At 55.2% G+C, this 27,851-nt stretch overlaps 1 protein-coding gene across 2 annotated transcripts; it reads right to left on the bottom strand.

Moving 5' to 3' along the window:
* Nucleotides 1–562: 562 nt before the first annotated feature.
* On the bottom strand, nucleotides 563–23,198 carry C1QTNF1 (C1q and TNF related 1). 2 transcript variants are annotated; one of them, XM_027567848.2, is made up of 4 exons: nucleotides 16,891–16,909; nucleotides 8,886–9,048; nucleotides 6,413–6,552; nucleotides 563–5,801 (listed from the first exon to the last, which is right to left on the bottom strand). In XM_027567848.2, exons 2-4 carry the CDS (start codon nucleotides 9,032–9,034, stop codon nucleotides 5,251–5,253), a joined length of 840 nt encoding a protein of 279 aa, XP_027423649.1. In that variant the 5' UTR covers nucleotides 9,035–9,048; nucleotides 16,891–16,909; the 3' UTR covers nucleotides 563–5,250. The 2 variants fall into 2 exon arrangements, with proteins under 2 accessions (XP_027423649.1, XP_027423648.1); XM_027567847.2 differs by lacking the exon at nucleotides 16,891–16,909 and adding an exon at nucleotides 22,840–23,198 and having other exon boundaries at nucleotides 564–5,801.
* Between the last annotated feature and the right edge of the window lie 4,653 nt (nucleotides 23,199–27,851).

Below are 27,851 nucleotides of genomic sequence, written 5' to 3'. Positions count from 1 at the left end.
GAACGTTTTCTTATCTTTCGGCAGGGAGGTTTCCGAGTTATCTAGAGTATACAGACTTCTACTCTTATTTGTGAAAATCTCTAAATTGGAAATTTCTTGTCCTCGCCTGACCATCTGCATAAAGAGAAATGGGCTCTGCTCCATTCTGCCCTAGGAGGAGCTGGTTACCAGGGCCAGCTGATGTAGGGCATCTGAGGTCGCTACGCCTCTCCAAGCCCTACTCCAGCTGTGTGGGGACATCAGAGAGAACGTGGTCCTCAATTAGCTGTTCCTTGTGGACTGCTTCCCTTGGCACCTGAGTCAGCCTCCTGCGTTTGTGTGATCTCATCCAACAGTTGGTTCCAAAATGCTTGTTAAGTAATGCTCTTGGAAGAACTAAGCCTGACAATCCCATCCCACCTCACTGAACCCTGGACCCTGACCCCCTCCTGATCCATGCCCAGAATAATGAGCCTGGCTCTGAAGGTCGCCTGTCTGGAGCTCCAGGACTCCCCAGGCCTCAACAGAGAAGGGCAAGGCGTTCTAGTGTGTGTGTGTGTGTGTGTGTGTGTGTGTGTGTGCGCGCGCACGTGTGTGTTTGTAACTACTGAGATATAATTTACAAAACATACAATTTGCCCATTTCGTGTGTGCAGTCCATGGTTTTAGTATATTCACCCAGTCACATGACCACCCCTACCATCAATTTTAGAACATTTTCATCACTCCAAAAAGGAAACCTTGTCCCTGTTAGCACTCACTCCCTTCCCCCAAACCTCAGCCCCTGGAAACCTTTAATCTACTTTCTGTCTTTATGGATTTGCTGGTCAGAACATTTCACATAAGTGGAACCATATAATAAGTGGTCTTTTGTGACTGACTGCTTTCATTTGGCTTCATGTGTTTGAGGTTCATCCGGGCTATAGCAGGTGTCGCTACTTTCTTTAGAGCTGAGTACTGTTCTATCGTACAGACAGACCACATTTTATTCATTTATTCATCACCTGATGGACATTTGGATTGTTTCCGCTTTTTTTATTATGAATAATGCTGCCAAGGACATTCATCCACAATGTTTTCTTTTCTTTTGGGGATACACCTAGAATTGGAATCGCTGGGTCACCTGTAGCTCTATGCTTAATATTCTGCAGAAGCACAAGACTGTTTTCCGAAGTGGCTGCACCATTTTACATTCCTGCCAGCCGTGTCTGAGGGTGACAGCCTCTCTCCATCCTTGCCAACATTTGTCGTTTTGATGACAGCCGTCCTGTTGGTTGTGAAGTTGTATCTCACTGCGGTTTTGACTTGCATTTCCCTGGTGGCTAATGATACTGAGCATCTTTTCAGGGGCTTATGGGTCATTTGTCAGTCTTCTTTGAGAAATGTTTATTGAGACCCTTTGCCTATTTTTTAATTTGTTTTTTTTTTTTTAAATCATTGAGTTGCAAGAGTTCTTAATGTACTCTGGATATAAGTCCCTTATCAGATCTATGATTTACAAATATTTTCTCCCATTCTGTGCTGTCCCTTCACTTTCTCAGTCATGTCCTTTGAAGTCCAGAATTTTAAATTTTGGCAGTGTCTGATTTATCTATTTTCCCTTGTGTTACTTGGGGTTTGGTGTCACACCTAGGAAACAGCCGCCTGATACAAGGTCATGACGATTTACAGCCATACTTTTTTCTCAGAATTTTGTACTGTTAGCCCTTATATTGAGAACTTTGATCCGCTTTGAGATAATTTTTGTATATGGTGTAAGGTAGGGATCCAGCTCCACTCTTTTGCATCCGAAGGCATCTTGTTTTATTTATTATTTTCTGTTACCTTTTTGTTGTTGTTGTTGTTGTTGTTTTCATGATCTGGGAGAAGGTCTCATTTTATTCCCATTACTACGGCCTCAAAAACCCAGTTTGCCATCATGCCATTGCATTCTCGCACATGTGCGCACACACACATGATAACCCCATAGGATGGGGAGTGCACGCCTCACCGCTCCCACCCCTGATTACAGAGCCTTCTAAAAGTTGTAGCGTAAACAGTTCTCTCCTTTGGCTGAGTCATCAGCTGTCTCTACCCCCTTTTGCTAAAACACTAGTATTTGTTTTGCAACTGAGTTTATCAGGTCTTTTCCAGGAATGGCTAGACAATGCCTTACTAGCCAAGGTCAGGGCACAGGGGAAGGGGCCTATGCAAAGTAAACAGTTTTGTAGGGGGGAGTCAGAAGGAGCCGATAACTAAGTGCCACGTATGCAATTCTTCTGAGAAGGCTACATCCATGTCGGACTGTAGTTAACATCCCCGAAAAGTCCTCCGGAAGGCAAGTACCCCATCTTATGTGTCATGATGCCCCCAGCACCTAGCACCACAAAGCAGATGCAGGGTAAATATTTGGAGAGTGAGAAATGCAATCAGGAAGGGAGTGGAAAGACAGCGGCAGGAAGGGCTGGGTGTGGGGGAGCTCAAAGCGCGAGAGAGGGCATTGTGTGGGCTTGGGAGCAGGTGCCGCCTCGTCTCCCACGTTGGCTTGGCGGGCGATAGAACAGGTGTTAACAATGTCCGTGTGACTGTACCCCAAGGCAGTAGGCACCTGGGTGAGGCTGACCCATTCCTCCCATACATCTTTGGGGAATACCCTCAGCCCCTCCTCCCAGCTGCATAGAAGGCACTTCCTTCTATGGATGGCCGGGGCTCTGTGGAGGCGGTGTCTGCTCTTTGTCTTACAGGGAGCAGAATTTCAGGATCTGCTGGTTCCCACCTGGCCCCAGCCCAGGGCTGAGCACAGGCTGATCCTAGAACCAGGCAAAAGAAGGACACTGCACTCCCTGCTGGCCATCAGGCAAGGGCCCTGGCCGCTAACCCAGTTGACAAGCTGTAGAGAGAAGAGAAAGGAACATCTCTTCACGGCTCGAGCACGAAGGAAGCTGTTGGTGGGGGTATGCAAGCCCGCAGGTCACTGTAGTGGGTTGAATTGTATTCCCCCAAAAAGTACATCCGAGTCCTCCTCACCCCTGAGACCCATGACCGTGACCTTACTTGGAAATAAGGTCTTTGCCGATGTCATGAAGTTAAGGATCTTGAGAGGAGATCATCCTGGATTCAGGATGGGCCCTAAGTCCAATGTCAGGTGTCTAAGGGAAAGGTCTAACACGCACAAGAAAGAAGGCCACGTGCAGAGGGAGATAGGCAGAGACCGGAGTGACTCGGCCACCAGCCACGGAATACCGGGGCCACCGGAAGCTAAAAGAAGCAAGGAAGAACGCTTCCCTACAGACCTGGGAGGAAACATGGCCCTGTCCACACCTCAGTGTAGGAGTCCTGGACTCTAAGCCTGCGAGAGAATAAATGTGTATTGTTTCAAGCCATCGGGCTTGTGGCGGTTTGTTACGGCAGCCCTGGGACCCAGACCACCCTTGCCTAAGCCCTGCCTCCTGCCCGCCGCTCGCAGGCTCCGCTAAGCACAGGGTGCCCAATGCGACCATGTCCAGCTGAGCCTATACAGTGTGTTCCCCTGAGGAACAAGGCCCTTCAGGGCCCAGGCTGTGCCCGCTGGCTACCTATGTTCCCGGGTGCCAAGCTGGGGACCCCCAGGCTTCCAACAGGCAGTAGGTGGGGTGCAGGGGTGGGGAGAGGAAGGAGGAGGGTTTGGTTCAAGGAGCAAACTGAGGAGGCCATGATGCTGAGACACATGGTCCAAGTTTAATGTTTTCTGAAAGAGCATTGGGACAGCACAAAGCAGGAGGCGGGCACTCTGCTCACCAGCACGCCCGGAGAAACTCCATTTTTCAAGTCTGACCAGCAGAAGTCCTTCAGAGGGAAGGATGTGCAGACCCCCGACCCGGTGGCAAGGCCCAGGGAGAGCAGAGGGATGGGTCAAGACCAAGGGTCACCAGGCGGTGGGAAGGAAGGTTCCTGGAGGGGCTCAGGGGCCCGAGCAGGTAGAGGCAGGACTCTGGCCCTGGGCATTAATGGAGAGAGGCAGGGAAGGGCCACCCGGCCAAAGCCACCCACAGGCCAGAGCACCAATTCCAGGCAGCAGCCCCTTTGGGCACATCTACACCCCACCTCAGAGAGAGGGTTCTGACTCCAGTGGTTGAGACATGCCTTCTCTCCTGGGCAGAGGGATGGTACCCCATGGGGGCTCCGAGACAGGTAGAGGGGGAGCCTTCCAGCCCCTTCCAGCTTTTCCCTGCTCTGGGGCCCAGAGGAAGTTCCTCCCATGTTGTCTCGGGCTGCTGACCAAAGAGGCCTGGGGGAGAGCCCTGGGGCTGCCGAGTGTTGAACCCTCTGGGCAATAGGACTCAGAGATGGTGTGCAAGGAGGTTTTGTAGAAAATATTATCTAAGCATGATCCTGCTACAAAACGAAGGCCCCAGTGCCTTCCGTGGCTGACCCGTCTAGAAGGAGGAATGCCGGGGTGACAGGAGTGAAGGCCCTGCGCAGGGCTTCTGGGCCGTAGGGGGGCGTGGAGCAGAGCCGTGCCGGGAAGGATGGCTGTGCTGTGAATGTATTGAGCTTTGCTCCTCATGGAAACATCTGCAGACCCAAGGGCTCCTGAGGTCCCCAGCTGCACTCAGGAGTCTGTGGCTTCTGGCAAGCAGGCTGCTTCTCTCAGCCCAGAGACCAGGGCCAAGGGCTGAAAGCTAACATTCACTACCCGAACCTGAACCCCCTCACTATTGTGGCTCAGAAATACCAGCTGAACCCGCGGGCAAGGCCAGGATGTCCCCCAGACGTGGATGTCAGTCCAGCTGTTGCCCAAGAAGGCTCATACATGGCCTAAGAGGGTCCCCACGCCCTCCACCCCTTCCCCCGTGGCCCACCGCGTCTACTTCCGGTCTTCTGGAACATGCAAGCTCAGGGGAGAGCAGCCTCCCCGGGGAGTCAGTGCAGCTGGAGCAGAGGCAAAATTATACCTCCCTTTTCCCACATGGCTTACCTTTGCTCCTTTCACAAACTTTAGAATTTCCCTCATTATTTCCAGCCCCGGGAGCAAGGAGGACTCTGGGACACCCTGCCATGTGGCGGCCTGCCCGCGGGGTCGCGTATGGATATGCGCACGGAGGGGACCTGGGAGCCCCCCCCCACTCCTCGCAGGTGCCTGCCTGCTAAGCCCACCCAGGAGCCCGCGTGGCCGGCAAGCACAGCTGCTCTTGCTTCCCCTTCCTTGAGGGGCGTCATGTAGAAGGCCGCGAAGCTGGGGCGCTGGGGCAGGGAAGCCAGGCCTGGGGAGGGGCTGCAGCGAGCACAGTGCAGGGCTGAAGGGCCTCCGGGCTAGGGCTCCAAGGCGTGCTTGACCAGGTAGCCGCTGAAGGTGATGTAGGTGTCAAACTCGTCACTGAAGATGGCGTTCTCCCGCTCGCCCTTGAAGAGGCGCACCCAGACCTCATCCTGGTCCCGCAGCTCGAGCATCAGACTCTGGCTCTGCATGATGCTGCGGTCGCTCACCTGGGCGTACAGGATCACCACCTCCTCCCCGTTCTTCATGATGTGCAGGTACGTCTCCTTCTGGTTCCAGGTGTGCACGTTGAGGCTGAAGAAGTAGATGCCTGGCACGTAGCAGTAGAACTTGCCCGTGAACATGTTGAAGTGGCCGTAGAGATTCACGAACTCCGTGTCAAAGATCACGGTCTGGTAGTAGTCGTTGCTGTGCAGAGGCTTCTTGCGGCCCACCGAGAAGGCGGCGTAGTGGTTCTTGCAGCGGTCCCCGGGGGCCCCCATGGACCCCTTCTGCCCTTTGGGGCCCATGTGGCCCCTGGCGCCCACGGAGCCCGTCTTGCCGTATTTCCCTTGCAAGCCGCGGTCTCCCCGGTCACCCTTCTCACCTAAAAGGACAGGAAAACACGCAGTGTCAGGCAAGCTGACCCAACTATAAGGAGTGTTCTATTTTCATCCAGAAACAATCATTTCCCCCCCCTCTGGAAAGTCCTGGCAAAGAAAAGGGAACGTGGGGGTTTGTCCAAATGCAACAGGCACTGCGGCCAGGCCCATGGCAGACTCAGAACAAATGAACTGCAGATGTCAGGCTCGCCCCAGAGCTCCTCAGTCAGACCTCGCAGGGCTGTGCTAGGTTATCTGGACCGCGGCGGCCCGGGGCATTTCAGAAAGTGGGCTGGGGGCGGAGGGGGCGGGGCCCACCGAGCCTCTAAACAGCGGTTACAGAGGCTCCGGTGCAGCCTGGGGGGAGACCCTCCCCCTGTCCTGGTTCTGCAGGCCTCTTTCCAATCTCTCCTCCTGGCGAGGGGGCAGAGCCTCAGATGGGAGTTTCTCCTCCTTCACCCCTAGAGGATAGCCTGCCCCTGCGCCGGGCCCTGCGGGAGCCATTCTGCACCTGCCTCATCCACCCTAACCACTGCATCTTCTCCCTGCTCAGCACAGAGCACCCCCCCCTCCCGCCCAGGGGTAGCTCCCCTTGGTGGCTTTGCAGCCCTCTGACCTTTCAAGATGGTGATGTTGATCTGCGGCATGGGGATGGCCTGGTACACGGGGCTGCCAGGGTCACAGCAGCGAAAGCACCGGGAAGCAGGGGCCTCCTCACCCTGCCTGGGGCTGTACTTTTCATGGTTTTCTTCATCCCTAAGGGAATAAAGGCATTACAGGGAAGGCCACGAGCTCTGGGAGCTGGGACCCCCCTCTCTCTTCTGCTGCCGGAGGGTCTGGTCTACCTGCACGCCTTCCCTCTGGCCTGGATGTGCCAGACTGTGTGCTCTTTCCCTGACACAGACAGCAGTGGCTCTGGGCGAACTCTGGGACCCTACATGAAGTTTCTGGAAGAGCTCCTCTGCCTTCTGGTCATGGCAATACTCGTGATGGAAACAGTGACTACAAAAACAGTGCTAATTTGAGGGCCCCGCGAGACAGAGGCTGCTCGGAGAGATCTGCCCCTCTGGGAGGGGTTTCAGATGATGTGTGACCAAGCCGTGGGTCCCCTTCATGCCACTGTGATTCCAGAAGATGCGACATTAAGCTGACTCATTTGTAAATGATCTTGGGATTCGTTTGAGCTGCAGCCCCTGGAGAGCCACTCTACTGTTTACTAGGGACACTGGGCAGGTGGCCGCTGAGGGCTCCACGCTGCCACCTTGCGGCACCCACTGCTCATTCTGGCCTCCGCTCTTTGCTCCAGGCTCTGGAGCTGTGACATCTCCGAGACGGTCCCTCCATCTCAATGGCTGCTTCCTTCTCTACCTCTGCTCCTGCTTTTAAACCCCAGACAATCCGGGAAATGGGTCTGTACCCCCTAAATTCACGCCGCACAAGCACCGGACTCCCAGGTGGACCCCCACCTCTCGCCAGAAGTCCCCATCTACGGTCAGCAAGCCCCACAAAGGTGATGTGTCCAAAAGTGTCGGCCCATCGCTCTGCCCCTGGAAACTTCTCTTTCTAAACCCTCTTCACGACACCATCACCGGTCACCCAGAATGGAATCTGAGGCTCATTCAAGAGGCTTCTCCAGCCTCGCCACCCAATTCTGAGGCTCATGAGGTCCTGAGCAGTCACGCCACCCCCAGCACCAAGGTACCTGCAGAAGCTGGGCCTTCAGGCCTCCCCAACTCTGGGGGACCGTTACCATTCTGACTGCTCTCCTGGAATCTGCCTCTCTCCACACCTCCCAGTCATCCTGCCTTCTCCAGCATTCTTTCTGGAATGTCATGACATTGAAACCTCTCCGTGATGTTCCCCACCCGCTTCATGATGATCCCTCATGACTCCCTGTAGGATTAAGTTCAGGAGAGACCCCTCCCCACCAGGCTACCTCCCCTCCCCTTCCCACCCTCCAACATCAACCCCACTACCCCAAACCCACCTAGCACGGCCACACGCTCCTCCTGCACTTGGGATGCTCCCCAGGCACAGGTATCCTTCAAGATGCGGTCACTCCTTTGCTCAGTCTCTCCCCCCACCCCCACCCCCACCCCCAGCATTGTGGGCACACCTGTACTACAGAGCCTACCTCACTGCTCTGGGTCATGTGTGTCTGCTTCCCCATGGCCTCAGAGCTCCTGGAGGCTAGAACTGTCATTTGTGCATGTCCCCCAGTGCCTGGCAGATGGCCAGATCAATAGTAGGCACTCAGCGTTCACTGAATGAAAAGCACTCAGTGTTCACTGAACGAAAAGTGAGGAGGGGGAGAAGTGGGGGAGGGGCTGAGGGGGAGGAGATGATGGATGTCGGCGTGTCCCACACCATCCTCTGAAGACAGCCTGAAGCCGTGGGTATCGAGTCAACCCAAAACTCAGAATAACGAAGAAATCCAAAGCATCAGCCTGTCTCCCAGGTGTCTAGGACCTCACATTTGATGAATGACAGTTTCATGAGCAATCCTAAGCATTTTGTGCATCCCTACTAAATATTCCAAATAGCCCAAAGTCTCTATATTATCGAAGGTCACATCCATGAAGAGGATGACATTCAGGAGAAATTCATGATTTTCCTAGAAAAGCACAACTTCTCTGCCGGCCCTGAGCAATCCTCTGCCACTGGCAGCCTGATCAGATGGTTAGGGTCCCCGGACCAGCTCACGGCAGCATCCCTGCCTCCTACTTGCAAGTAGCACTCAGAGCCCTGGAAGATATTCTCGAAGCTAGAATAGAAGGACAAATGGAGGGCTGGGGTTGGGGTTTGGGGGAAGTCTTTACCTAAGGATGTGTCTGCAAAACCTTACAGAAACCCAATCCCTTTGGGGTTAGAGCAAGGTGGGTCACTGTCCTCACTTTCAGATAAGGCCCTGGGGTCACTCAAAGGAGAAATGGCTGGGCTGTCCTCCAGCACCAGTGTCGGCAAGGACACTTCCTTCAGCTTTGGCTATTCACGTCCAGCCCCAAACAAGCCCCCCCCTGGGGTGCCCTGGACCCCAGGCTCAACCCACCAAACCCAAGCTCCTGCATCCACACCTCCCCATCTCTCACCTCTCAGCGTGGTCCAGCGGCGGCTCCTTGGTCCCCTCCTGCTCCTGCACCTCCTGTGGACCCTGTGGCACACGGCCCAGCGCCGGGCCACAGGCGAAGGCCAGCAGCAGGCAGCACGCCAGCACGAGTCTCAGTCCCCAGGAGCCCATCTTCCTGCCGGTCCCTGCCAGGAAACACACGCGGGGAAGGACGCGGGCTGGAGCGGGCCCTGCAGAGAAGCCAGCCCGAGCCGTGGCCAGACTCACGAAACCCGGAATGCTTCAGCCACGGCACCTTCAGGGAGGGTGACCACACACATGTACACTCACACTCACACACTCCCGCACGTTCTCCACACACTCATCCGCGTACACTCATGTGCTCTCGAACTTACAACACGTGTGCCTGTATACCCAGTTCTCATGCGCGGTAGGTGCACACGTGCACTCACACACTCTCACATGTGACAACGCTAGCACATACATGAACCTACTCCTGCACCTACACGTTTGCACCATCCTAACACATTCACTCATACACACTCATACACCTCAGGGCATCGTCACACACCTCGTGTGCATATTCTCACCCACTCGACACACTCCCACACGCATTCAGCACACTCAGTACCTGTATGTGCACACACTCACATATTCACATACTCACATGTCTGCACACTCTCAACACACGTGTACCCACGTGCACGCTCGCACACCCACATGCTCTCACACGGCCGCACGCACGTGCACAGACACATTTGGCCCATGGAGCCTCAGCTGGCTGGGCTGGTGCCAAACCTCTCAGGCGAAAGCTCTGGACAGCTCCTCGGCCAGTATTGAGAATAGCCCTTCTAGAAAGACGTGTCCACTGTGGGTCCCCAGTGAGCCCATTAGGGGGCAGTGCTTGGGCTTAAAATAGGCAAAACATCCCATCCCTTTCCACCGTTGGAGGCGTCTACCCCAGCTAACTCGGGGAGCATTTTCCACAGTCTGGAGTCAGAAGTCCCGTGTGCCTGGCTGTTTGTGGCGGGCGGGGAAACCTCCCCGCGGCAGGAGTGCGTAACTGGGCGATCCAAACCCATCTTGGTTCTCACCAAAACATACAATGCAGCACCTCACAGGCCCAGTGAGGACAAGAGAGTTCAACCCTTTCAGCTGCCCCGTGAGAAACGGAGGTCTGGGGGAAGTAAGAACCACCCACCCCTCGAAAGCCAAGTTACAAGTGGGATCCAGGTCGCTACTGAGAGGCAGATCTCGAAAGGTCCCATGTCTGATTTTTCTTTAATTCCTATTTTATGTTTAAGGACAATTAAATCCCAAGACAGTGTTCTTTTTTTGTCAGGAATCATCTACACAGATGAAGGCTCCTTTCGTCGGCTGGGGGAGGCCATGGGCTTCCCCTCAAACACCCCCATTGCTCGGAGAACTTCTAGCTGGTGGGCTTTGTTCTTTACTCTGCATGTCGGTGGTTTTGCCGTTACAGCGCTGAAGAGAGGCTGCCCTGGGAGCCCTCCCTGCTGAAGCCCCCATGCCAAATCAAGAGAACATGGGGGAGACAGAGATTTGGGAACCAGAGCCTGGGACAGAAACAGCAGGAGCCAGAGGCTCTCCGGGTGGATCCTCAGAGATATGATGAGCCTCTGAGCTAGGGAGGCTGCCTCCCCAGAAATCCCTTCCTCCCTTATCACCCACACCTCTGCTGGGTCTTCAATCCCTGCATGACTCCCCACCCCATCCACTGCAGTGGATCAGCGGGGCCTCCTCACCTTTGAGTTCTCTGCCAACCAACCATTCCTCCCAAGCGTCAGGGCCCAGAGACCTGCCCAGTGGTCAAGAGACTACTTGGACCAGCCCCCCACTCAGAATCTCTACTGTACATGTTTATGTGAATTTATAAAATACATATTAAAATTATCTACCTATCCATCCATCCATCCATTTGTCCATCCATCCGTCCATCCATTTGTCCATTTGTCCATCCATCCATCCACCCATCCATCCGTCCATCCATTTGTCCATTTGTCCATCCATCCATCCATCATTTCTCCTTGGCAGAGCATGCATGACACCCCAGTCTGTCCCCACTTTTCAGCCACATTGTACGGCATCCCTCATCCTGTGCTCAAGCTTCCTGCTTTGCAGACTTTCATGTACACACATACCACCTGGGAAATCTGGTTAAAATGCAGATTCTGATTCAGCAGGTCTGGGACAGGGCTTGAGGGTCTGCATTTACCAAAAGCCCCAGGTGCTGTCAGTGCTCCTCGGCCTCAGACCATGCTTTTGAATCCCAGCTTCCAGCCGCTCCCCTAAACTCCTGGCATCTGTCCAACCGCACACAACCTGCTCCCCTGGCCAGGAGTTCCCATTCTCCTCCTCTCTTCTATTAAAAACCAGCCTCATAGGACCTACAGCTGCCCCAGGCGCTAGCTGAGTGTCCAGGCATCATCTCAATTGATTCTTCTGATCTTACAAGTCAGGGTTAGGTCTGAGAACACTTCCTCATTAGTAATTCTTATCCCACCAGCGGCCTCGGAGGAGTCTGCGGTGAATCCTTCAAGGAGACAATATTCATCCATTATTCTACCAAACTTACAAACGAGGAAACAGAGATGTAGAGAAGTTGATTAGCCTCAGACCACCCAACCTGTAAGTGGGGGCTGGAGGGGGGCAGCGGATTTGACCTCAACAGGCTGCCCTCAGATCCTATCCTTACCCTACCCGGTCCTCAAGACCCAACTCAAGCACCTCCTCTTCTTCCCGAGGCCTTCCCAGACCCTCAGCTGGCAAAACCTCTCTGTCCTCTTTTCAGATTTTGTTTTTCCTGTTGTCTCGTTCTGCAGAGTTTTGCTTGGCCTGTAAGATTCTGCACCGCAGACCCTGTCCTCCTGGTCTTGTTCATCTTGGACCGGCCGAGCATCCTGCAGCACCCTGAACTTGATCGCTGCCCAACAAATGTTTGTGAAATGGACTTTTCTAAAGTTGTCTATTTCCCTTTTTCTGTATTTCCTCTGTTTTACCTTGGCACCTCAATAATTACTCTTTTTTTTTCCTCCTTTAAATGCCAAGCTTGCATCACTTGAAAGGAAAAGAGGTTTTCCTTTCTTCAAACATTTTTTTTTTCTGAAATCAAAGTAACATATATTAATCTTGGAAAAGTCGGGAGATAAAAACAAACACACATAAAAAGCTACCTCGGATTCTTTGGTCCCCAGGGTTTCTCAGCCTCGGCACTATTGACATTTGGGGCTGACTCACTCTTTGTTGTGGGAGGTTGTCCTGTGCACTGCAAGATATTTATCAGCATCCCTGGACTCCATGCACTGGATTCTACTGATACCCACCCCCCACTCCCTGTTGTGACAGCCAAAAACGTCTCCAGACTTTGCTGGAAGTCTGTACCCTGGGAAGGCAGAATTCCCCCTAGCTGAAGGTCAGTGCTCTAGCCCCAGGGGGAGCACCATTTGGCACATTGGTATGTCTCTTCCTAGTGGGGACCTGGATGCAGCCGCCTTCAGGGTGATGATATCAGTGGGGAGCGAGCCGGCAAGGAGTCAGAAGCACCAGGCTGACAAAGTGAAGGGCAGAAGAGGCTGGTGGTTCTCCTCAAGAACCTCCTCTTTGGGGCCAAAGCAAACCCTGAGTGAAATCTTTCCTTCTTCAAAAATATCTGAAAAGCCATTTTACCAAGTCCCACAGAAAAGTCAGCATTATGACATTATGATCATTTTAGTCACTTTTGGGCAAAAACAGTATTGCCCAACATCCAAACAAACTTGGCTCCAAATCACTTTTAGCTATTTCCAGTGAAATGAAGTCACCAACAGAGGGTGAGGCTTTGCCCCCAGGAAGTTTCGCTCAGAAGACCACGTTGCACCCAGCGGAGGCAGGGCCGGGCCCCCGGGACTTCTCGGCCAGTGGTGTGTAACCCTCAGCATCTGGCCCACGCGGTCCAGTCTCCAGGCTGCCTTGCGGTCAAGGCATCTGAGGCCAACTGCAACGTGACTCAAGTTCCTGACTTGCCGTTCTCAAACCTTGTGAAGAAATTCGTTTGCCAAATCCCATGGCAACTCCACAAACACCTTTTTCCTCCTACTCCCTGCCCCAGAAGGCCCGTGGCTCCTCGGCTGCTCTGCCCTCAGCCCTCCCATCTAGCTCCAGCTTAACCTCCCCCCAAGAGATAGAACCTCCTTTGCAGGACTGGGGGTGCAAAAGTGGGAGCTGGGCCATTTACGGGGTCTGAGAACACTTCCTCGTTAATAATTTTCATCCCTTCTCATGGGATGGACGCGGGGTGAATCCTTTAAAGAGACAGTCTTCGGACCTACGCTGCAGTTTCCCGGTGTCTGTTTAAGATCCGTCCCACCGCCCTCTGTGTTGCCCTGCCTGGGATCTGCCGGGAAACTCCCAGAGCCCAGGCGCCACATGTTTGCGTTTGGCCATGATGCCACACCCAGCCCAGTGCCATCTGACAAAAGCATTTATAAACATGGTTTTCCCTCTTCCTTAATCCTCAGCGGGTGACCAGTTTTTCCTGGAGGCAAGAAGCCTAGGATCTCCCTGGATAAGAAGTTTAGAAGACAAGACATTTCCTCCCTCTCAGCAGAACGTCTTGCATGGGCCTGGACTCACCGAAGGCCCACGATGTGCCCAGCCTCGTGTCGGAGCTCAGGAGAGAGCGATCCTACCATATGTGAAATTCCCTCCCTGACCTTGAAAAGATTACAGTCCAGTGAAGAGACAGACGTGCACTCAATCGCGGCTCAAGACAGAATGGCGAACGTGGGATCAAAGTGGTAAAGTGCGTAACGAAGCTTCAAGGCTTGCGCCATCCAGGGCGATGGCCGCTGTGCCGTGTGTGGCTATTTCATTTTAAACTAATTAAATACAATTAAATAAAATTCGAAGTTCAGGTCCTCGGCCACACTAGCCGCATCCCGAGCCGTCGGTAGCTGCATATGTTTGGTAGCTCCCACGCTGGACGACACAGAACAGAGCGTTCCGATCATGGCAGGAAGCGCTATCGGACCAGACGGTGTGGGGGGGCGGGGAGGAAGCAGGGCTCAGAACAAGCAGCCGGCCAGAAATCTGGGAGTCATTTGGGCTTCTTCCTCTCATGCATCCGCCACATCAAATCAGTCACCCACCCCCTTTAATATCTCCTGAAGGTCTCTCCTCCTTTCTGCCATTTGCCTCCAGGTGATGCTTTCCAGGAGCTCTGGCTGGGGCCCAGACTTCAATACACCCAAGACAAATATCTTTGTCTGGCTTTTGTAGTGCCTGGACATTACCCCAAAATCTTACACACGGCTCCAGAGGAAGCTTGGCATAAAACGGGGCTTTCTCCCACACCTCATGGCTTCTAGGCCAAGAATGCAAGTTAGCGTGGCATGCGATCACTCCTTGTTTCAGCGTGGCGTCAACAGTGCTTGCGCCGCCGCGGCCCCCTCCGCACATCTGCTCCTGCCACCTCCCGCTCCCCGGCATCCTCCCAACCAGAAAGGAAGCTCCGAGGCTGCCCCTCTCCGCTTTGACATCTGCTGGAACTCTCCCACTGAAGAGCTCAGAGCTCTCCAGCAGCTGCAGGAAGCCTGCTCGGTTTAGATCCTGGGGTGCCCAGGAAGGAGAGAGCGCCATGTTGGGGTGTCCCTCTGGCCCTGATGACCATCACGTGACCCCTGCTTTCCTTCCCCAGAAGCCATTCGTCACGCTAACTTTCCTCTCACCAAACTCCTCTGGTGACGGGAAGGAGGGAGGCAGAGTGACTTCCAGTTGATAAGCGGCGCTTGTTCACCAATTTCAGAAACCCATTTAATATCTAATTTCCCCTCTGTAGCCAGGCAGCCTAGCTGGCCCCAGACCCTCCCTGCTCCGCGCCCCGCCGCCCGCCCGCCCTGTAAAGGAGGCAGTGGTGGGGGCATGAGGACCCTTTATTAAGGGAACATCGGTCAGTTCCTGCCTGGAACCTGTGCCACTCACTGAATCTTTCTTTTCCCTTCTCCAAGGAGCTGCTCTCCGGCTTAGAGAAGTAGGGTTTACTTTTTAAGGTTTTGGGGTTTATTTGGTGACCTCCAAAGCACACGGCCAGGGATGGAGATGGGGTCTTTTGGAGCTACTTACTGGTTAATAAGCAAGGGCTAGGGCGCCTGGGTGGCTCAGTTGGTTAAGCGACTGCCTTCGGCTCAGGTCATGATCCTGGAGTCCTGGGATCGAGTCCCACATCGGGCTCCCTGCTTCTCCCTCTGACCCTCTTCCCTCTCGTGCTTTCTATCTCTCATTCTCTCTCTCTCTCAAATAAATAAATAAAATCTTTAAAAAAAAAATAAGCAAGGGCTAACTCTTCCCTGCCTAGCAGAGAGGCTGGCTCGGGACAAAACAGTAAAGAAAAGAGAAGGCAAGCGGTCCCCCCAACCTGAAACTTCTCCATCTCTCCTGGGCCAACAGTGCCTCGGCAAGGAAAGGCTCACCTGGCGCCGAGAGCGGGCACGGGCTTCTGCCCAGGCCCCGCAAACAGCGAGACCACGTGGGCTGCAGGCGTCGGGCCTCCGGGGGCACCTGGCCAGCCCAGCCTCCCCAGCTCCGAGTCCATCCCAGTGCAAACAAAGACCTCCTTGACTAGAGCACTGTCCTTAGATCACCTCCCAGCTGTCAGGCCTTGGGCTGCAGGCTCGCCCTTGCTCTGAGAACTGCATGAGAGAGAAGAGCCCCCCACAGCTCGTGCCCTGCCGTGAGCCTGCTCTGCAGGTGGCCTGGCCCAGGGCCCGCTTACCCACAGCCGGGACGCCCTCAGGGTCTGTACAAGCAGTGCCAATGTCTTCGGTTCTTCTGGGACCTAGACATCACCCCAACATCCCACAGACACCTCCCAAGGAAGCGTGGCAGAAGAGAGAAATTTGTCCCACACCCAGTGGCTTCTAGGTCACGAATATAATTTAGCTCAGCATGCACACAGTGCTGGGCTGGCCACCTCCTCTTCCGTCCCTGCTCCAGCTCAGCCTGTCTGCCAGCATCTGTCCTTCACCGTCTCGCCCTCAGGGACAGGTGTCTCCCAGACGATGGCCTCGGCCATCAGCTCCTCCCCCTCAAAACACACTTTTCTGTCACTTTCTCCAGTGACACCTCCCCAGCCCTTGTCCCCACCCTGGCCTGGCCAAGGAGCTCTCGGCCTGCGCCCCCCAGAACAGTGGCCCCTAGCCCCTGCTAAGTATAAATTCACTAAAATTAAGCAAAAATGAAGAATTCGGTTCTCAGCCGCACCAGGACGTTTTAGGCGGCCGCCCTCTCGAACAGCTGGGAGAACATTTCCATGGTGGCAGAAAGTTCCACGGGACAGCTCGGTTTATCTGTCTTCTGACCTCCTGCTCTCTGCTCTGCCCCCTGCTCTCCACCTCGAGCCCCTAGCTAACTCTGCTCCCGTCCCCACGATACCTGCTTCTGAAGCTACAGCCGCCGCTCACACGGGGCGCCCAGGCCAGAAATCTGGGGGCCGTGCACCCTCACCTCTGAGCCGTCAGCCGGCCTCCCGAGGGCCTCCAGTCCCCTCCTCCCCAGCCCCACCTTTTCTTTTCTCAACCGCCCACTGCTCTGTCTCTCCGTCTCCCCACCTGCTCACCAGACGCACCTTGCAGAACTGCCAACACGAATTCCACCCTGGGCGTAAAAGGCTTCCCGTGAAAATAAGGAAAATGTTTAAACCTGGCGCTTCACCACCTGGCTCCTGGCTTGCCTCTGGCTGCGTCGCCGCCTGGCTCCAGCCATCTGGAGCTGCTCGGGGCTCTGCTCGCAGACCCAACACCAGCCGCCGGCTCTCCTCTGTCTTGTCCCTTCCCCCACCACCTTCTTCATCCACCATGTGTTCTTCAGAGCCCAGCCCGAGGGCACTCCTCCAGGAAGGCACTCCGAGCCCAGCGTCCGGTAGGGTCTACCCCCGGATCCAGGAGCCCCTCCCAGGGAGCTGTGTCTCCTCTCCACTTACGTCCCCAGTGCCTGCCGTCTGATGGTCCACCCTGATGGAACTCCACACTCACCTTTCAGCAGAGCCAATGTGCAAACAGGACCTAGGATCCCACACTTTCTGCTGGGGCCTCAGGGCGTTCAGACCTCTCTCTAGCTCCAGGGAGGGGGCTATTTGGGGAGAGAGGAGGGAAGGGAGGAGAGTGACCCAGGGTGGGCTCTGGAGTGCTGTTGCAAGGCTGAGTCCTGGTCTGGCCATCCAGCCACCTTTTCCTCAGATGCTCCTGTTATCTGCACTCCGAAAATCTCTTGCTTCATAAGGGCTACAAGCCCTTGCCTCCATTACCAAGGTTACAAGCCACCTAACCTGGAGATATGTGCTTCACAGAAAGGCAAATAAATAAAAAAAGAAATAAATAAACAAGTGGGGGAGGGGCAGCTTCAGCCAGCCGCGCCAATTAGCGACCTCTGTAAACAGAAGACTGCCGCCGTGGAGAGATGTTCCTGATGAGTGAAGGTTGGGTTGGAAACACACGCACATCAGTGCACGTCCATGCACTCAGCCACTGGGATCTGAAGGCCACCCACCTGGCTGCTAGCAGCAATTATCTCTGGGCAATGAAAACAGGGATGTTTGCCATTTTCTTATTTTGGCTTCTCTGATTTTTTTCCTCTCTAACAGGCACATATTTTTTTGCATTAAGTACACGTTATTTTCCACTTAGAACAATGACAAATAAACCCCGCCCTGGGGACTCAGAGAGCATTTAGTGTATTCCAGGGGATTTGACTCTAAGCAAAGAGAAGGACCACGAAGGAGGGGCCTGGGGACAAGCAGGGCCGCGTGGAGTATAAACTGACCTAGCGCGCTCAAGTCCGGAGTTCTGGCACCAGGTGGATGCCCCGGACAAAGGGCGATAAGAAGGAAATACAGCCTCTCCCCGCCCCCCTCCCCCCCCCCCCCGCCCCGGGGAGCAGAACCCCTGGAGTTACCATGGATACAGCTTAGGCCAGGGAGGGCCACCTAACTTGGCCAGAGTCAAGCCCGGTAGAGAGATCACGTTTTCTAGGAGGGGGGATAGTTCTGTCCTCGACATGCCCCTCGCTGGTGGTATATGCTACTGAGTCCATGGAACCGAAGGAAGCCAAATCCTTGAGCCCATTCTTAGGAACCCTGTGCAATGGCCAAGCGAGTTAATGGGCCCAGGAGCAGCTCCGTCATTTGTCAGAGGTTCCCTCTAACAAAGCCCTACTACCGTTGACTAAGCAAGCACCCACTGTGTGCCAGGCTCCAGGCACAGTGCTTTCCGGATGCCGTTGAGCTTGACCCCTACAACGCACCTCGATGTCTCAGATGAGCAAACGGGCTCAGAGTGAAGGAGCCACTCAGCCCAGGCCCCACGGTAGAGAGGTGTGTCTGACAGCAAAGTGCCTTCCATCCCACTTCAAGGGGCCTCCAGAAAGATGCCAGGTAGGCAGGCTCATCCTGCCAAACCACAGTCCAGCGGGCGCTCCCGCCTTTCTGGGTATCCACCTGCGGGGCTCACTTGGCTAAGGCTGGAACGGGAGCAGTGGCGTTTGACCCTGAGGAATTTATCCACCAGCCAAGGCCTTCCATTCATTCATTCATTCACTCAGCAGATTATCGAGCAGCACCTGTGTCAGGCATGGTAGGGGGCACGGAGATCCACGACAACCATTGTCACGGAAGCCATGTGCTAAGATCTCCCTGTTGCCACCTTAAAACCCACCACTGAGTTGAATTCCTTTGGATTTAGGCACAGAATCACCAGGGACCACCCCACCACCACCACCCCATACCTCAAAATGTCAGAGGTGTGGGAAGTGTGGCCCATTGAATGTGCATTTTTAGAGCCTTGCTTTTGCAAGGTAGAGAGAAACAGCCCATTGCTCTGAAAAGGAGGAGGGGGAAGCCCATGTCGTGCAGGGATAGCGAATGGTCTCACCTGGCCCCCAGTGCTCTCCGATGGAGAGAAGCCGACTGGAGCACTGGGTTGCAAAGGGACCTGCGGCCAAGTGCAGTTAGCAGGAACCGAAGGGGTAAAGAATTGACGTTGCAGTGGGGAGCAGCATGGGTGCCCTGTGTCTGTGCATCCCTGGGGGTGCTGCCTGGGCATCACCGTGGGTGGAGCCCCTAGCAGAGGCTCCTGCAGAGAGGGAGCCGACGCAGGAGAATGTAGGAGCAGAGAAGGGAACAAAAAGGGGAAGGTGGGCATCGGGCTCCAGTTCACCTCCCCAGCAGGTCTAGCTCTGCTTGCTCTGTAGGTGTTATTCTCAAGGGCTCCTCGAGCCGAGCTCTATGGCCACTTTACAGAACCATGGGTCTTGCTCTCATAGCTGTAACTTCGTGGAGAAGGAGGGTGTCCTGAATGCCAAAAGACCTGAGAGCCCCAGGGCCACCCCCAAACCACCCAGACCCACCCATCTCTCACCAGAAGCCACTTTTAGACTCCTCACAAGAAGGAAGGGCGCCAGTGTTTCCGAGCACACCCCATTCTCCAACTCTGCAGACCAGCCGCACAAACCTGCAAGGCACAGTTGCCGAGCCCAGCCCAACTTCTGGCCTGCACACACCTGCAAATCCACCAGGGCTGGCAGCTCTCTCAGACAAGGTCCTTTTCCTTCCCTGGTCCCCAGGGGAGAGGGCGGCTGGTAACCAGATGGCCCCACTTGGGATGGGGGTACAACCCCAAGCAAAGGATTTGGTGAATTCCCCAAGTATGGCTCTACCTGTGGCCAGCAACAGCCCTTGACCAGGCCCTGGGCACCAAGAACTTGACTTCTCCACTCCCCCAAATCCCTCCACTGCCTGCCCCCGCCTGTCTGCCTCTTTTTCCAGCCTCCCTTCCCATCAACCCTCCCTGCCCGCAGTCTCCAGCCCTGCTCCGTCTTGTTTCAAGGAAAATTCCTACAGGAGCCAGGGAGATGGTCAGACACTGAGGCCCAGCCTGGCCCATAGCCATCTTGACAGCCATCCTGGACAGGGTGGGATGCCCCAGGAGGACTGTGCCAGTCCGGTCCACAGCTGGAGAAGCGGCTGACTCCAGGGGCCTGCAGGGGTGGGCATTAGGGGACCTCCGTGCCTCTGCCCACACCCAACCCACTTTGAGCCCGGTCCTGGAAAGAAGCGTGGGCAAGGATGAGTGGCTGAAAAGGATGCCGGGAGCTCTTGTCTCTTGCTCACGGGACCTCTCCGTGGCAACTTTGACGAAAAACCAGAGATAAACGTGCCCCCCCACCAGGGCTCAAGAGCTCCTGCTCCTGCCCACACCCCTGAGTCCCTCCCCAGGAGGCAGGAGGATGAGGGTCAGAGGACACCGGCTGCCACAGCAGAAACCCAGCACAGGGCTTGCAGAGCAGGAAGAGAACCGGCGGGCCTGCTTCCGCATGTCCGTGCTGGAGAGCAGGACTGACCCTGCCAGGCTGAGGAACCAGGCACAGATCCCCTGGCAGGGCCCTGACAATCCCGAATCCTAGGCTCACTGGGCTGCCCCAAGAGAGAGGGTGGAAGCGCCTTGTGCAGGCTTTGATGATTCTCTTCCAAATTGTTCTCCGAGTGGGCAGACCGAGTGCGGAGTCAGGGATATACCCACAGTCATGTCCAGGGGACTGCCTTGTCTCACTTGACTTTAAGAAAGAGAAGGCAGATTTCAGCAGGTAAAAACAGGAAAAAAAATTAATAACCCTAGGCCCACGCAGTAGTTACACCACCAAGATGAAGCGCCTGGGGGAGGGGTGGGGAGCATCACCTCCACCTAAATATCTACGGGCTCTCAGGGCAGGGAGGCGAGGCTGCTTCTGAAACACCCATTTTCCTCTCCAGTGGCTCAGCAGAGTTGCCTTAGGCACGAGGACCTTTCTATTCTTCCTTTCCTTTGTGAACTGTCACCCCCACCCTAGGGCCCTTGGAGTCCCAGCCCCCCCCCCAGTTCCAGAACAGGGTCCCCCACACGGGGCCAGCCCGGGCAGACAAAGCCCCAGTGGCAAGCTTATGTCCGGTGAGGACGCCCAGCAGCGCAACTGTATCTACAAAATTCTTTTCATCTTTGTTTTGATGGGTGAAGTTCAGTGCCAGAATATTTGGTTTATGAGTCATGCTAATTACAGCTTGGGGGGAGGAGGACCAGAGGCACCAGGAAGAACAACAGAAAGAAGCATGTTCTGAAAAAATTATGCTGAGCTGGGTTTGCCCTGTGAAGAGGGAGCTGGCTGTGCACCTTTCTGGGACCACATCAGCTTCTCAGCACCCGCCTGTGAGTGTGACCCTTGCTGGCTGGCTGCACCTGTCCCGGACAGGCAGCGATATCCTCAGGCCGGGGGAAGCCCCACCCAAGACCTCCTGCCCCCGCATTTCTCTGTCTCCCTGACCTCTTGCTCACTGGGAGCACTTCCCTTGGCATTACAAGAGGCTCAAGGGAGGAGGGAGAGACTGGGAAGAGAGGGTGGGGTCCCTGGGAAATAGAACCTGGCTATACTTCCTGCCCCTGGGCACTTTCTCCATGGACAGCTGGGAGGCGGACACTTGCAAACTTAAGCAGCTCAGGTCCCAGCCTCGGCTTGGAAAGCTGTGCACCTTTGAGCAAGTTACACCCCTTCTCTGGGCACAGAGATGCAGGTCCTCCAAGCGTCCTCCATCTACTGCATGTGGGCAAGTCATGAGCCTCTCTGAGCTCTTCAGCGGTGAGAGTGCCATTGATAGACTCGACGAGAATTGAATCCACATCTGCTCAGCGCCTGCCATGCGGGACACGCATGGCTGCCATTTACCCTAAGCTCCTCTCGGCTCTCAGGTCAAGAGGGAGAGTGGGGAAGGGAGACGGGACGAGATAACCCAAACCTCAGCCCCATTTCCCCTTCCCGTGTGTTTCTTCCCTCCTCTAGTTAGTGGGGCATTGGGGCAGGCCTCTCCCAGCAGCAAATGCAGCAGTCAAGTGCATGTGTTTGCAACCTTGCTTGTGGGGCTGACTGCGTGCTTTCCTGCACTATAAAAAGCAAAGGCCTAGCAGCCTTGGAGGACCTCACATCCTCCCCCCGGGGACCCAGGATGTAGCTAGTGGTTGAGAAAACTCAGTTTCTCAGGACACGCCTCATTTTCAAAGCTTGGAAAGAAGCAGCTCCAGTGTGCCCAACTGCCTCCATACTCCTGGAAACTCGGTGAGATGGAAGAGACAGACGAGTCGCGGAGGGAGGCCGCTTCCCCCGTCCCTTCCAAGTGGACCGGGAGGGCCCGTGCGTGCCCACAGAGGACACGGGGCTGCGCAGGAGTCAGCACGCTAGCAACCAGGCTAACACGATGTGGGTGCCCAGGGCAGATCGGGATCACACCTGTCCCCGTGGAAAGCCTAGAAAAACATGGTTGTACGTGGGGTCTCAACACAGAGAGGCTTTGGAGGTCTAGAGGCTTAACGGCAGCTGGGTGACTCGGCCCTAAGCCAGGGAAGGTGCTGAGTGGTGCAGGCAGCTCAGGAGGGTCCCCCAGGAGAAAGGGACATGACTTTCCCCTGTCCACACTGAATCCCCTCCAGGAGCACCAAGGCCATTAGGTGCGGGAGCCAATGTCAGCATTTCCTGTTCTGTGTGGGGTCCAAATCAGCCACCGGCAGGGCTGGGCAAATCTGTCTCTCAGGTGATCTAGGCAGTATCGGGGTGGGGGCCCCCCGCTTGGTACAGAGGGGACTTGGGTACCATTCCTTTTTCTCTCACGCCTAGAGAAGTGTGAAGCAAGATAAACAGCCTGCAAAGAAGAGGCAGGCACAATCATTCCTGACAGCATCCGGCTGCCACAGAGCCCCTGCTCCCTCGTCCCAGCGGGAGACGGAGCCCCCGCTCTCCACTGCACCTCCGGGCGCCGGACCAGCCCCGCGACTCCCGGTCCTTCTGCCCCTTGCCACTGCTGCCACCCCGGCCCCTCCTACTCCGCTCTGGCAATCACGGCGCTGAAGCCTTGGAGCAGGAGTGGAGCAGCCCTGCGTCCTCTCCCGCCCGCCAGGGCCCCTACCTACCTCCAGCCGGCATCCTGCGGTGGCCTCTCGGGGCTTAGAGCATCTCCCAGCAGCGGGGCCTCCTCCCAGCCAGGTCGGGGGTGGGAGGGGAGAACAGACTTGTCAGAGGAGAGAGCCAGGAGGACGGAAAAAGTCCTCCGGGAAGAAGGTGCAGAAAGGGCGGCGGGTGCAGGCAACAGCGGGTCCCTGCCTTCCCGGCACCTTGACCTCCTCCGTTCTGAGGTCTCTCCGGCCAGAAGCGGAAGCGCGGTTTCTCGAAAGTCAAGGAAGAGACGAAGAAAGCGGGACAGACTCGTAAAGAGTAAACCCCAGCCAGATGTGAGCGGGGCCGCGGAGCCTCCAACGCTCCCAGCGCATATTATCCAAACAGCGGCCGCCGAGGATTAACTGTGTGTGTGCCCGCGGGCAGGGGAGAGCCAGCACTGCCCTCATCCCAGCCAGCCCGGGGAGCTGGCCCAGGCTGGGGGGTGCAGGTGACCACTCCCAGCCTCTGGAGGTCCCTCCAGGTGTGGGGGCGGCTGGGGGCCCAGGACAGAGAAGGTGGGGGACCCCGAGTTGCTGGGTGGTGGGAGATCGGTTCTAAGGAGTCCAGGGGGTACTTGTTGCCAACCCTGTGGGATCAAGTCCCCAAACGGTGGCAGACCTGAGACACGCTTTCAGCCGGAGGCTCCCCGCTGGGGTCCAGGGACCACAGACAGGTTTTGGAGAACATGTGACCCCCCCCCAAAAAAAAACAAAGCAAAGCTGTGTGTGCCTGCACGTGTTCATTGTGGAACAGGGAGGGTCTTTTGCTTGATCAGATTCTTAGAGAGCTCTGTGATTCAAAGTTTAGGAACCCCTGGCTGGGGGTGCAGATTTTCCAGAGAACAGTGTGGTCCGGGTAGGGCCAGGAGGGACGTCAGCTTTGCTCGGTCTCTATCAGCCTCTGGTTCCTTGATAGGAAACCCAGGCCTTTCCCTCATCTCAGATGCAAGCTCTAACTGGGCTCCTCCAGCCCCACCTCGCACCCTGATAGCGCTCTAGGCTTCTGCGGAGCTGCCCCGGTCAGGCTGGTCTCCATCTCCAGACTGAGTCAGGCGGATAGTTCTGGCATCTTTTTTCTCTCTCTTTTTTTTTTAAGATTTTATTTATTTATTTGACGCAGAGAGAGACAGCGAGAGAGGGAACACAAGCAGGGGGAGTGGGAGAGGGAGAAGCAGGCTTCCCCCTGAGCAGGGAGTCCGATGCGGGACTCGATCCCAGGACCCTCGGATCACGACCTGAGCCAAAGGCAGACGCTTAAAGACTGAGCTACCCAGGCGCCCCTATAGTTCTGGCTTCTTATATGGCAAGAAGAGGAAGGACCTAGCCAGAGTAATGACATTCTGCTGTGGTGACAACAGCTTTCTTGTTGCTTCTTTCTGGACCGTGTTCCCACGTTCTCCCTGATCAGCTTGGATGTCACACCTGCAGCTTGTTGTTTGTCATCATCGCTCCTCCCAAGGGCCTCTGTCTCTGGCTACCTGTGGACGGGAGATGCAGAAACAGGGGTGCTGGTTTGGGATGTTCCGGGCAAAGCGCAGAGACGGCACCCTACTCTCTCTTGCCTTGGAAATTCCTTCCTGCTGCTGCTCACCACGTGTCTGCCCGAAGGGCTGAGAAATCAAGAGGAAAGGGGGGCGTGCAAGCCTCACGCCCAGCAGGCACACCTTCATGCCAGCCGAGCATAGAACGTGGAGATGGAAGAAGAGCACCTGTTCCAGGCGGCGAAGCCGGGAGGACCCAGCGGCCACACCACAGAGACCCGGGCAGCCCACCGGCTCCTGTGGGAATGAAGGGAGGGATGCCCTGATCCTCAAGTGGCCCTGGAGAACTTCAAGGACACTACGGCAGGATCGTGTCTCCCTGGGAGATGGGGTTTCGGCTGGCGTTACAACAGTCGGGAATCGTTCATGGTCTCTGGCATGTGCCTGAGGCTTGGCAAAACTCACATCCCTGCTTGCTTATCGACACAGGAAACCCAGAGATAAGCTCGTCTTCGTTCCTGCACGCTTTCCTGGCCAACAAGACCCAGGCCTAGCACACTGGCTGACCTTCCCCTAGTGGCTCTGTCCTCAGCTGGCCTTCGCTGCAGGGATGCACGGGGGAGACACACAAGAAAAGCAGGAGAGACAAGTAGGCCACCTCTCTGTGCAGCCCCTGCCAGGCCTTCTTCTGGGACCTTAGACAAGCTGGGTCTCTCAGAACTCCTCTGAACCAGGAAACATCCTGAATGCAATGGGAAAGCTCCCCGTTGCCCTACCCCGGAGGCCCAGACCTTGGGAGTCCTGGTTCCACCCCAGGACTCCACACACACGAAGCTGGGCATGTGGCTTGGAAGAGAAACAGAGGCAGATCTGTCCCTTCTTTATTCCATCCGAGATGGCTTTAGTGTTGAAGAACTGAAAGACAGTTATCTTTTTTTTTTTTTTGAAGATTTTTTATTTATTTATTTGACAGAGAGCGCACAAGCAGGAGGAGAGGCAGAGGGAGAGGGAGAAGCAGGCTCCCCGCTGAGCAGGGAGCCCGATGCGGGGCTCGATCCCAGGACCCTGGTACCATGACCTGAGCCCAAGGCAGATGCTTAGCCGACTGAGCCACCCAGGTGTCCCTGAAAGACAGTTACCTTAAAGATAATTCCAAGACGGGAATCCAGAGGCCCAATAGAGAGCAGAACTCTAGAAATACAGCCAGATAATGACCCTGTCTTCCAGCGGCAGCTGCTCGTTCTAGCCGGGGGCCTTAAGTCCTGAGCCTGGGATGCTCCCCAACCTCCGAGGGCCTTAGTTTCCTTGTCTATAAAGCAGAGATAGGTCCAGGGTCTCTAATCCATAGTCAGATGTGTTCACAGTAAGATGCAGACGTCTTTCAGCGCATCTCACCCCGCCGGGCTCCGGGGCAGGGCCCCCCCCCCCACCCGACGCTTGCATACCCTCACAACACTGCGGGTCACACTCTTCTGCTAAAGTCCTTCACGCCAAACTCGGCAGGGGAACCACGTTTTCAGAGCTTTTCGTATTTTGGGGACTTGGGGTAAAGGATTGTGACTCTGTAATTGTCACACGACTGATGAAAGGCCTGACAGAGCGGATACAAAGCACGAGAATGTTCGTGATAACTGTCATTATGGTAAGTATAATCTTCCTCCTTCCCTCCTCTTGGGTCGAGCCCCCACATCTCCCAGGAGGTTCGGAAGGGGATTACTCATATCTCTTGAGGCAGGAACCAGGAGGGTGAGGGGCACTGATATGAAATGTGGCAACAAGGATCTGGAGTTTCCCAAGATAGTCGCATCAGACAGAAGGCTCAGGGGCGTGGAAACTTCCAGAAAAAAAGAAACTACAGTCAGAGCACATCTCAGGCATCACAGCCCACAGCTCAAGCCAACAGGCAAATGGGCAAAGATTCACCAGGCCAGTTCAACCCTCAGTGAAAGAAACAAAATCTGTCACCCAAACACAGAGCTGGCCAGGTCCCTAAATGCTCTGTCACCCACTTCATCACCGCCTTAAAACTGGAAGTAGGAAAGCGACACTGGGCAATCCAGGGATGGTCTTGCAGACTACCCGATTGTTGGTCCTCTCTTAGGGCCATAGTGCCCTCAGGCAACCAGGGAGGAATGCTCCCAATTCAGCAAATATCTTCCCGTTGGAAAGTCCTGGCCAGAATTAAGGACAAGAGTCATGGCAAAAAAAAAAAAAAAATAACAAATCAGAACCCAAAGCCAGCAGCAGTGCCTGAGGGCGATTTCATCAGCCCGGTGATGGGTCAGAGGCCAGGGCCAACCAGAATGATGAGCCCCTCCCCCTCCCCCAGGTCTCTCTCTTCAGTTCCCAAGTGAGTTAGAGGTCATACCCATCTTGGAATTCCCTAGGATCCCACACCTCCCACACAAGGACGTCTGGGCCAAACACTTAACGGCTTCCTGAACCTTCCCAAGTGGCCCTACATCCTCAGACAAGGGCAGCTCATGGGATGTAAAGCTCAGAGACTCACGGGGGGCAGAGAACATTCCCAGGAGGCAGCCTATTCCATGTCCTGCCCTGTCTGGCAATCCCTCCTCTCTCCCTGGGCATATCACTGCTGCTCACTCCATCTGTTTTCTCATCCCTGGAAAAAAACTATGTGACCTCGGTTAACGTCTGTAAGACGCTGGGTTCCAGATAAGCACAGCCTGTCATTAGCAGCACTGTGATTTTTTTTTTTTCCCACTGTGGCCCCAACATTCTGCCTGTCCCAGCTATTTTGGGCCGGGCTGCCCAGCCATCCCACGAGGGCATAGAGCGGCACCAAAAACTTCTGCATTCTGTTCGGAAAGGGGGCCACAGGCAGGCTCAGACGGTGGCGTCCCACTGCCAAAGGGTGGGGGTGAGGGAGTCTCTGTGGAGATTTGGAAGAGATGGAAACTTGGCGGCCAGACTCAGCCGCCCTGGCTGCTGGCCCACACTCCTTGCTCCTGGATGGCAGTGCCTGCCTTCTGGAAGGCTGGGGGCAGGTGGGGATCAAGACTGGCAGCTGCAAGGACAGAACAGGCTCATCTGCTGCTTCACCGGCCCTCATGCTTGTAGAAGACTTCTGTCTAAGGAGGACAAGCCTTTCTCTGGAAGCCCCCCAAGCCCCCCACGGACTGGACGCAAAGACGAACCGTCAGGGACAAGAAAGCACCATTTGCAGTCTGCCTTTTGCCATCTATGTGCTTTCTGACTCCAAACAGGCATTCACTGTCCCATGCCTCAGTTTCTCCATCTCTCGGTGTTTTACATCCCTGTGGTGGGAGTTCCTGTTTTGGCACTTTGAGAGATAACACGTAGCCGGCACCATCAGGCAGCATTTTACTTGAAAAATAAAATGGGAGGGCCCCCTGGTGGACTGCTCCATTCTAAGCCTTAACTATGAAATGAGCGAGCGAGGACATAGGTAAACACACGATGGATGATTAAAATGAAGGTTTTTTAGTCTTTTGCGGAGAGCCACAGAAACAAAAGGGGGAGAAA

The sequence above is a fragment of the Zalophus californianus genome, chromosome 16, assembly GCF_009762305.2.
Source record: "Zalophus californianus isolate mZalCal1 chromosome 16, mZalCal1.pri.v2, whole genome shotgun sequence".
Lineage (NCBI taxonomy): Eukaryota > Metazoa > Chordata > Mammalia > Carnivora > Otariidae > Zalophus > Zalophus californianus.
Note: the sequence above shows the minus strand (reverse complement) of the source record. Positions and strands in the feature narration are given on the sequence as shown.

What these genes read in the sequence shown, in the direction of transcription:
- C1QTNF1 (XM_027567847.2), bottom strand. An exon ending in CCGCTGGACCACGCTGAGAG is followed by an intron (nt 6,553 to 8,885) that starts GTGAGAGATGGG and finishes TTATTCCCTTAG; the next exon opens with GGATGAAGAAAACCATGAAA. An exon ending in CAACATCACCATCTTGAAAG is followed by an intron (nt 5,802 to 6,412) that starts GTCAGAGGGCTG and finishes CTGTCCTTTTAG; the next exon opens with GTGAGAAGGGTGACCGGGGA.